The 10,641-nt window shown below is 29.3% G+C and overlaps 1 protein-coding gene across 1 annotated transcript in view; it reads left to right on the forward strand.

The window, feature by feature from the left end:
* The window catches only part of synr (sayonara), a 36,429-nt gene extending 25,992 nt beyond the window's left edge, over positions 1–10,437 (forward strand). The window contains exons 10-11 of the mRNA XM_014420863.3: positions 6,633–6,737; positions 10,123–10,437. Of these exons, the coding sequence (XP_014276349.1) occupies positions 6,633–6,737; positions 10,123–10,248 (231 nt within the window). The 3' untranslated portion in view covers positions 10,249–10,437. The remainder of the gene's footprint in view (positions 1–6,632; positions 6,738–10,122) is intronic.
* Positions 10,438–10,641: the final 204 nt, after the last annotated feature.

A 10,641-nucleotide genomic window follows, 5' to 3' on the forward strand; every position in this document is an offset into this window, starting at 1 on the left:
ACTTGATTTTTAGTTTTGACTGCCGTCAAAATAGCCCTGAAGAAGCCCTGCAACGTGGGGCGAAACGTTGGCTCATTAAATTAGTATATTTCTACTATTTGAGTTTTTCTGACCGCACCCGGACCATATTCCTTTCATCTTTACACACGGTCAATCAATAATCTTCCAGTTCATTTAATATTGTTCAGTGAAATAGAATAAAATTTCAGTTAAATGAATCACTGTTACAACAATAACAAGAGGAAATAATACGACCGACACAAACCGACGGATTTTATTAATGAATTGATTAAACAAGGATTTGGATTTAAAAAAATAAATCTAAATGAATTATTGTAAGATTTAAAGACGGTTTTCCTTATGGAAACCCACTTCATGACTATTTCGAATGGCTTGATTAGTTTTCCTTTTAAATGATAAAAGCTATCATTTGATTCGATTATAAATCAATTAGGTTTTAAAATAAAAATATTAAATATAAAAGTACTCCATTTATCACTAAAAGCCTCTGACGCGAAATGAATTCTTAAATATTCCTGAAGATAAAACTAAATCTGTTTATCAAAATTTTAAGTGCCCGGTAGGACGAAATGGTTAAACAATATATAAATAATAACGCATTTTTTACAGATTGAATATTTTGTGTCTGGTATATTCATGTAGAGCCGGAAGCTTGTCTAAATCTAACCAACCTATTCTAAACATTCTAACCTGTTTTTTTTAATACCCCCTTCCTAGTCATTTTAGTCTGACATACGGGGAGGGGGCGTATCAACAGGGTACCACTCTAAAACCACGGTGGAAGGTCAAGTTTTTATTTCGTGAGACTGCCACAGAAATAAAAGTCGACCTCCTAGGCCGGAATCGAACCAGCACCTTTGCAGTTCCCAGGTTGTAAAGACTCCTACGTTATAACTCCCTGAGCTACAGACGCCCCTTAGCCATTCTAACCATAAATAAGAAGTTTTCATTCCGTGGGACTGCAACAAAATTGAAGTCAACTCCCCCCCCCCCCCGGACTTGAAGTCAACTTCCGATGTTGCTAATACCGACGCCTCAATTCCCTCGGCTACAAATGACCCAAATGTTTTTAAAGTAAGAATCAAAGGGCGTTTGAGTGCTAGTGCTTGTACCGCAACCACACGTTTGTAGTTGGTTAGTATTTTTGTAGAACTGCCATCATATAAATATTTGTGCTCTCCATGTTTTAATTAATTAAAGAATCTCCACAATATTCGGAAGCAATAATTAACTCTAACTTAAGATTGTATATTTTAAAATCGTATCGATTTGGTGTAAAAAGTTTGTTTCAAAACTTGCTAATTAATCTACTTCACTACCATTTTGGGGGCTCCTTGGAACACTAAATCTTGTGGATTCCGATGTTCCTTATTCACTGTTTTGACCAAACATTTGTAGTAAGTATTTTGGATTTGCAGCAAGTGTCAAACATGGGGATCATGCTTTAAACCTCTACTTTTGCATACCTCAGCATACTAGATCAATAAGACTGCAAACACTTTCATTAGCTGAAATCTGCTGGTAATATCAAAGGAAAATTACTGCCATTTCAAATAGGTCTAATAAAAGAAAATATCCCTATCTTTTTTATCGCTAGAAGCATGGAGTAATCAACATACCAAATAAAACAAATGATCAAGAAACCACCCTTGACTAATACATTTGGATTAACAGGTAGTAAATGAAAGTTGTTTGATGTACGTATTAAACCAAATTTTACAATTTACAGCATAGCCTTTGGGAGGAGCTTAGATTATACTTTATAAATTACCATGTAAATATATTTGCTTTACAAAATCTCTACCATACAAATCAATACATATGAAATAAGGTATAGATAGAACTACCTATCTATATGCATAATACAATATGCTGTTATATTAATTATGAGTTATAATTTAAGTTAACTTATAATTTTATAAGTTTTCCTAAGGTCTATTTAACAGGTTTATAATACATATAAGACATGTTAACATGATAACAGACTATAAAGAAACTAATTGACGATTCAGGCATGAATCAATTCCGCTAAACATTTTATTTTGATAAAGTTGCAATTTGGGCAAAACCAACATTACCAACCCCATAATCTTGTTTTGATTATGTAAAGTTTTTGATAAAAAATAATTATTTTACGAACTATTAGTTTTCTAATTACTTGTCAATAAGATTAAGGTATTTTTCAAAAGCTAATGAAAACATACACATATCAGCGTTCAAATATAGAGTGATATCAAATTAATTGATAATTAATTTGAAAATTATCAGTCAGACAATTTTTCCTGATGCATGAACACTTGTCAATCAATATTCCATGAATTTTGTTTTCAATTTAGAAAACAAACAAACAGTTCTTTTATTTTAGCAAAAACACCACTTGATTATTTTGTTTATTATATTTTATTACAACAACAGAATAAAAGTCAAACAATGAACTAATAAAGAAACAAATAACTAGCAAAATATATAGCGAGAAAACTAATAATATATATAAAAAGTAACTTAATATGGAACAAAATTGAATAACTATATCAATTAAATAACTAAGTTAATTTAGAACATAAAAGAACTTTAAACAATAAAATTAATTTAAACATACATTAAAGTAATTTAAAGCATAATTGGAAGTAATTTAAAACATAAATAACAACTCAAGAAACATATATGAATTATAAATATAAAACTTTAAAACAGTTAATAGCAAAGGAAACAAAGAATGAACTTAAAATCCTAAATGATTCAAAAAAATCAATTTCACAGTAATTAAAAATCAACTTATAACTTTTATTTTTTGATTAAAAGTATATAAGGAGTTGATCAACAACAGTGTTTGTTTTACAGTAAATTATATTGTTGAAAAAAAATAGGTATTAGTATTTTGAGCAAAGGAATGAGATGTTTGAATATCTCACATTATGAGCAGGGATACTAAAACTAAAATAAGTAATTTTGATCTTTTAACAGGAAACCTGAAATATGTTTAATTGGGCAGAAATAAAAAAAAAATAACGATTCTCTTAGAGTTGCTCTCCAAAAGTTGTAAATTCAAAAACCACATTACTATAATCATCACAATTTGTTACCCTCTCTACATAGCTGCATTACTGTAGAAGAAATTGGATAGCAGATCTTCCATATTTGGAATGAATAAAATATACATCCCAATAATATAATATTTTTTATTGTTTAAAATATATCTAATATATAATCAGGGATGTTTTCCGGAATAATAATTTGCACTCTGATTATGCATATAGTGTCTTATAGTTAAAGACTGATGGATTAAAAAAATTATTGTCCCATGAATAATCAACATAATAAAACCATCAAAGAAAAGGATAATATTTGTATACTTTTATTTTTTAATTATATATAATTAACTGGGTATCTAACATTTTCAAAGTGTTATATTCAATAAAAAAATCAAAGCTTTACTCTAATATGAATAACCTCTAATGGATAAATCAAACAGTAAAACAAGTAATCGAAAGAAAATACACATAAACTTTGATCATTAATATTATTTGAGTGTCCCAATGAATCAAGCAAAATACTGATTGTGTTACTCAAATAAAAGTTGAATCATTAGCAGTTCCACATTTGTAAAGCTTGTTGATTATAATTATCTGACAGTTGATCTTCTTCAAAGTACACAATAATATACTAGATAATCATTTCCATTCTATACCATGATTTTATCTACTAACATAATTGTCAGCAATCAATATACTTTTTACACACTTAACAAAGATTATGTAATTCTTTATATATTCTTCATTTCTTAAAAATACAACATAATCTATTCAAAAGAAACATAAAATATCTATTTCAATGAAATTGAAAACACTTTCAATAATGTAAATGAAGATCCCAGAGAAAAATATTGAGGTATATCAATTTTCCTCAATGATCAGGAGAACAAAGTTTGAAATGTCTATTGTTGACTTTACACTTTGTACATAATCATCACAATGTTACACTCCTCATGTACCAAGATCACTTTAAAAGAATTTAAGGGGTCTTCCATATTTGAAATGAATAAAAGGTACACCCCAAGATTATAATATTTGATATTAAGGATAATCAGAGCCTCAATACATGGAGGAGGAGAACAAATTGTGAACTGCTTGCAGAGACTAGTCAGTCAATATATCATGATATCATCATCAATATGAGGGCAAGGATGTTAAGATGGGAGGAACATATGGTTCGAAGCAATCCATGAGAAGCCTTTACCACAACAATGAATGCCAGTTCTAAAAACATTATCTGGTATGTACTGTCTCGAGATTTAGTTGGGATGCCAGGATAATCGCTGAAGACAATTATCCAAAATAAGTTAATTAATTAATTTATATCGAGTCCAACAAAACTATTATTATAAATTATTGGATTCTTTTCCAAAGGCCTTTTGTGTGTTTACCAGTTATCAGTTAAATACCTTTATATTTATATACCTTTATTGCTTTAATACCTTTATTGTTATCATTGAAAATATACAATACAATAAGAGGTGGCATTGGGTAATATAATAGTATATAAACTATATCAAGGAACAAAACATTTATTTACATTTACATACATTTATTATATGATTGCCATAAAATGAATTTATAAAATGATTGAATGATTGAAATGATTCAGATAAATGGTTGCCATAAAATATTATGATTACATTATTACTTATTGCCTAATATATACTTAACAGCTTCTGCTTTGGATGATTCATGTCGTGGATATGTCTTTCCCGTGAGCGCTGTCAGCCATCGCTGTCGTTTAGCCGTGGAGTTCCATTTCTGAAGAGCCCTTCTTAGGACTTCTCCAAGTTCATGCTCTTCTCTAGCCCATCTTCCTACTTCTGCTCCTCTACTGCTTCTGTCTCTGTTCCCACTTGATCCAAAAAGGGGCATCGACTTTTTGGAATCCTATTTCTCATTGGGTATAAGTTACAATGCCCCCTAGGTGAGCTTCTCTCCTAGGTTCTGAGAGGGGTTGGGATCCCACTGCCGATCATAGGGTATATCGATCTTTACCTGTTAATGGTTTCTATCCCTTCGGCATGTGTGACCCATTAACCACTTGGAAGGAACTGTGGTTTCCAGGTGTGAAAAGCTCTAGTACACAAACACAGAGGTCCCGTTTGTTTGTTGAGAAGTATCCCTTCTTGGAGAATAGGTATCGGTGCAGATGTGGCTAAATTATTTAACAACATTTATCATATTGTTGTAGTAGGAATTACTAAAACCTCAATATATAGCATATCATACTGTAAATAAAATTGTGAAACACTGCTAAAATAACTCATTTACTTATTCTTTAATTCCAATTATTTTCTAAATTTACCTACACAACTAATTGAAAGAAAAATATAAAAAAAATAATTGAAAATTGATAGTTTTAGTAATGACTTTAGAAAAAAATTAAATTAATTTAGTCAAACTGGGCTATTAGTACCTCACCACAAATTCATCAATGAGTTCACAACATTGCAACATGTCTAGACATACTGAAGTACAAAACCTCCTTTACACAGGTTCACAATTATTCTATTAAAATAAGTAATCATAAAAATTAAAATAAAGTTATTGATTAATATGTTTAGTAATATTAGACTATACCATAATGTTATTTTTATGAATGACCCTATCTTACAATTACCATCTATCTATCAGTCATTCACCTTAAATCAACTAATAAATGAATTGAATACATTTTAAAATATGTGTATTCTCAGCATGTATGCTGATGACACATGCCTATTGTCAGTGAATAATGATCCTTCCATTGTATCCCAATCCCCCCAATCCCACATCACCACCCTCGAAGAATGGTGCCAAAACTGGAGGATTAAAATAAATTCCAATAAATCCCACCAAATCACATTTACCCTTCGTCGTAAACCCATGACCTCTTCCCCTACAATATCCTTTAATAATACCCCACTCATTCCTGCTGAACAGATCCGTTACTTAGGACTAAATCTGGACAAACGACTGACATGGAATCCTCATACAAGACTGAAAAGACAGGAAACTGCTCGTCAATTACGACTATTACAACATTTACTAGACAAATGGTCCAAACTTCCAATCCATTACAAAAGACTGATCTACGTGACTATTATAAGGCCTATTTGGACATACGGAGTTGAGCTATGGGGCTCCACTAAACCATCTAATTCCTCTCGAATCCAATCCTAACAGTCCAAAATCCTTTGTAAAATCCTTAATGCTTCTTACTTTGTCACAAATCAAATCATCCATCAGGACCTCAATGTCCCCTATGTTGCCGATTTGGCCAGAACCAGAAACCAATCCTTCCATAATAAACTTCCCAACCACCCAAACACACTCGTTTCTAACCTGGCTTCTCCTTCGCTACCTAATAATCCTCCTAGATGTCTGAAAAGAAGATGGCCTCGAGATCTTCTCCTATAGAAATGTTTTTGGAGTTCTATCAATGGGTAGATTCTCCACATGTTTTTATCATGTTATAATATTACTTACAGCAAATTTACTTGATGTGTATATATGTATACAGTTGTAAATATCAATAAATAAATTATTAAAAAAAAAAAACATGTGTAATTTAAATTATATATAACTTTTCAGGTTATGGAGGAAACAATTCACAAAGATGTCCTTGAAGTTGACAAGAGGTATGGGCAGTTAGCAACAAAAGTAACAAACCAGAGAATAAACCTATTGCGGCAGTTAGTATGTATTTTTTCTTCATTAAATTGTTTATACCATTATGATTTATGATACTACCTGAATTCACAAAGCTTATTTTAATTTAAATTAATATTTAACAAATTAAACCTTTATAAATAAAAATAATTAAAGTATCAGTGCTAATATCACTTTTAATAATTAAAAAATAAATAGATGAGTGTACATTTAGCCTAATTAATCAAAGACAAAAGAGACAATGTCTCTTTAAAAAGAGATATTGAATGAAATAGGATTTTTTAAAACTGTAAATGAATGAGAAATAAAAAAAATATACAATTAAGGTTTAACATCAGTGATCTCACTATGTCAATAGATTTATGAATGAATGAATCAAGAAGAAATTTAGAAGATGATTATAGGAAGATCCAAAGTCCATTAGGCAGTCAAGAAAGGAACAAACTAGCAGAAAAAAATATTTATTAGGAACTCATGTTTCGGCCCACTTTGCAGGACTTTATCAGGGCTAAATGAGAACAAGATTCAAAAATTGTAAGATATGATAAGAATATATCAATGAAGTTGTAAAAAAGGTTATACACCCAAAAATTTATATAAAAAAGAAACATGTGAACTAAAGAAATTAAATATAAATGAATAGGATAATAAGTAATAACAAATATATCATGACTAACAGTAACCAAATAAACTCTGTAGAATTAAGTCTAGATCACTGAAAAATGATTGATAACAAAGTATCATAGAAAATAATTAATTTTAATCAAATTAATTGCGTTATATTAGTAGTAGAATCAAGATGCAGAAATGTGATCATTGGTTTTTGTTCAGAAAATTTTAAATTTAGTGTTGTGTTAATAAGAAACTGTACAAGGATAGATGATAAAGTAGTAGAAATATGTTTACCCCTGAAGGAGTAGTTGTAAAGGAATGTAGGAAAAATAGTGGTACAGGCCAATTCTAGGACACAATTGAAGCCATCGCAAATATCAAGTATAGCTCTGATCTTAAACCATAGCTGACGTTTTTTGCATAAGATTTCAGTAACAGTTACCACTCCTATTACCTAATAAATCCATACTCGATTTGGTCCCCATAGGAAGGTAGAAATTAAACAGATTACTGAAAGATGAATAAAAGTAGACGTAGCTATGTGCAGCTGTACAATATATGAGGCATATTATGTCAAACTGTGATAAATACATTTTTGTGTTAAAAGTTCTTTCTAATATCAATAAAAAGATTTGGATGTACAAGCCATTTATCTACACCATAGGTGCCAGGAAAATCATTGTTTTCTTAGGAATTCACATTTTTTAGTTATTTTTTATCTCCTGTAAAAAGTCAAAAATTGGACTTACCAGGGTTTAGCATAGTATGCCTTATATTTATCTACCATAAACATAAAAATATTTCAGCATATAAACATGTTTACTGCCAAAACTAAGAGGAGGGAACTATGAAGAATTAAATACCAAGCACACTAAAAGTTCTTATTAAGGAAACAGTCCAAGAAAGAAGGTGTCATGTTTAAATTATTGACAGAGTATAAATAACTGCAAATATATCAGTATAAAATACAGCAAAAATAGACTTGGCATAAATTACAGTGATATATTTTTAAGTTTTAAGATGTATGTGGTGAATGGAGATCATAGTTTCCTTCTGTAGTAGAAAGTTGAAATAATTTAAGCGATCAGAAGGAAATGATCAAGCAGAAAATAAATATCATATTGGGCTACCAGTGGTCAAATCAAATCATAAAGGCTCATTCATTGCCTTTACTCATACTCTTTACATACATTATTATGTATTAGTTTATGATTATACCTTATGTTTATGACTATACCTTAAATAATATAAAATTTACTATAAAATATTTTGTTTTCTTTGATAAAATATACTTTATTAAGAATCAAAAAATAAATCAAACATTTTTTTTCCGAATGTTTTCATAATCATTTTCTCCAACAATGGCAATTTTATTTTAAATGTTATATAACCTGAATATTGAACAATTGCTATTATATTATATTAAAAGGGTAATACCATTAATGAATAATAAATTTGTATTTAAGATATGCAAACAATCCAACTATGATAATACTTCACAGATGATCACAGAAAAAAATTTAAAAAGCTTAAATACCAAATTACCCAAATAAATATGACAACCACATACAAACACCAACATTCTACATTGAATAATTGTGGCTGCAAAGTGAAATATATGAACACACAAGCCTATTTTTATTTAAATATATTGATTTGGATTTTTTCAATTTTTTTTTTTTACCCTGTTCTTTTCCTTAATAATGATACCCATGCTTTCCCACCCTTCTTTACTATTATCAGGGACATATTAAATACTAATATTACTATATGTCAATAAACAAACATTGGTTGAGGATTGCTTCTAACAAAGGGAAAAAAATTAAATGATTTGTTGCAAAAAGGAGGTAATACCCATTTTTCAAAGTTCTGGAAAACTAAAAATCTCGTGGATGGATCACTTACAACCGCCCAAAACTTTATGTAGATAGGTGGGCTCATGTCGAAGTTATCAATATTATCAAGATTTTTGGGGAAAAAAAAATCCCAAGATCAGGGAGATTTCTGATGTTATAAAAATTCGTATTTTATTTATTTAGGATTTTAGAATGTGGGAACAACAAATATAAAGTTTGTTCCTACCAAGAAAGCAACAGCTTAACAAATGATAATGAATCCATAATGCAAACGCATAAAGGCCCATCTCGGCTTTTTCCATAATAATCTGATATTTTTATTTCTCGTTTTTCTCCTTTATTTATTCATAAAATTTTTAAATATTCTTTATTTGTTTATAGTTGATTATTGTTGACAATAAGAACTGCTTATCTTTTTTTTAAAACAGTGTAATTGATATTGTAAATGGTAAATGTTGGAATAAGTTATTTTTGTAAATAATATTTGTTTTGAACTATAGTCTAGAACATATATTAGAAATTTTTTAATAATAAGTTCAATTATAACTAAATAATAACAGAGTTCAATTAAAATTAAATAATAACAGTACTATTAGACATCGATAACTGGTAAAAAAAACTTCCTGACACACAGTATTTAACATATAGAATATATGTTAACATAACAATAACATATAACATATTTAAATAAAGACTTTTCTATTCTATTCTAAGGGAAATTACAATATTTTTTTTATAATAATATTTAACAAGACAAACCATTTCATCTCTGGAAAAACATAGACACTAATGATAGGAGATACAAATTTAAAATTTTAAGTTCAAAATCCCTCAAGATGAATTAACCTTTATTCAGTAAATCATTCCATTCCATCCATCATAATTTTTTTAATTGATATATTTTTAGAAAATAATAATCTTTACAGATTGGTAAATTGTTGCAGGCAGGGTTGGGAATGGTGAACCATTTCAACAGAGAGAGAACCCAGCAAGAATCACAAAGCAGCTACAGTCAGAAAAAATCAGCTGCAGTCAGAAATGATGATTTATTTGTAATTTCAAATAGATAACATTAAAAGTTAACTAACATTATATGCTATCTATTTCAAATAGGTAACATATAAAGTAGGGTAACATTTAATCTTATCTTATTTGTTGTGTAAATAATAGATATGATAGTATTTTTATGTCTGTAAATATTACATATGATTGCATAATTGATTTTATGTAAAATTGGCTTGTCTTTTAATTTTGTAAATAATAATTTATATTTCTCATTCTACGTTTTGGTCTTTATAACCATGTTTATATCACTCTCACTAATAAACAGAGATGTGCAAAACAGCTCTCTTCAAAATCTAATTAGAAACACTCATCCTAATGAAGGCTATTTGGAGATTGGGATTTTTATATCAAAGATCTTAAAATTCCCCATTCTCACTTCAGACAAGTGAGTTATTTTT

The sequence above is a fragment of the Halyomorpha halys genome, unplaced genomic scaffold, assembly GCF_000696795.3.
Source record: "Halyomorpha halys isolate HHAL.00 unplaced genomic scaffold, Hhal_1.1 Scaffold18.1, whole genome shotgun sequence".
NCBI classification, from domain to species: domain Eukaryota; kingdom Metazoa; phylum Arthropoda; class Insecta; order Hemiptera; family Pentatomidae; genus Halyomorpha; species Halyomorpha halys.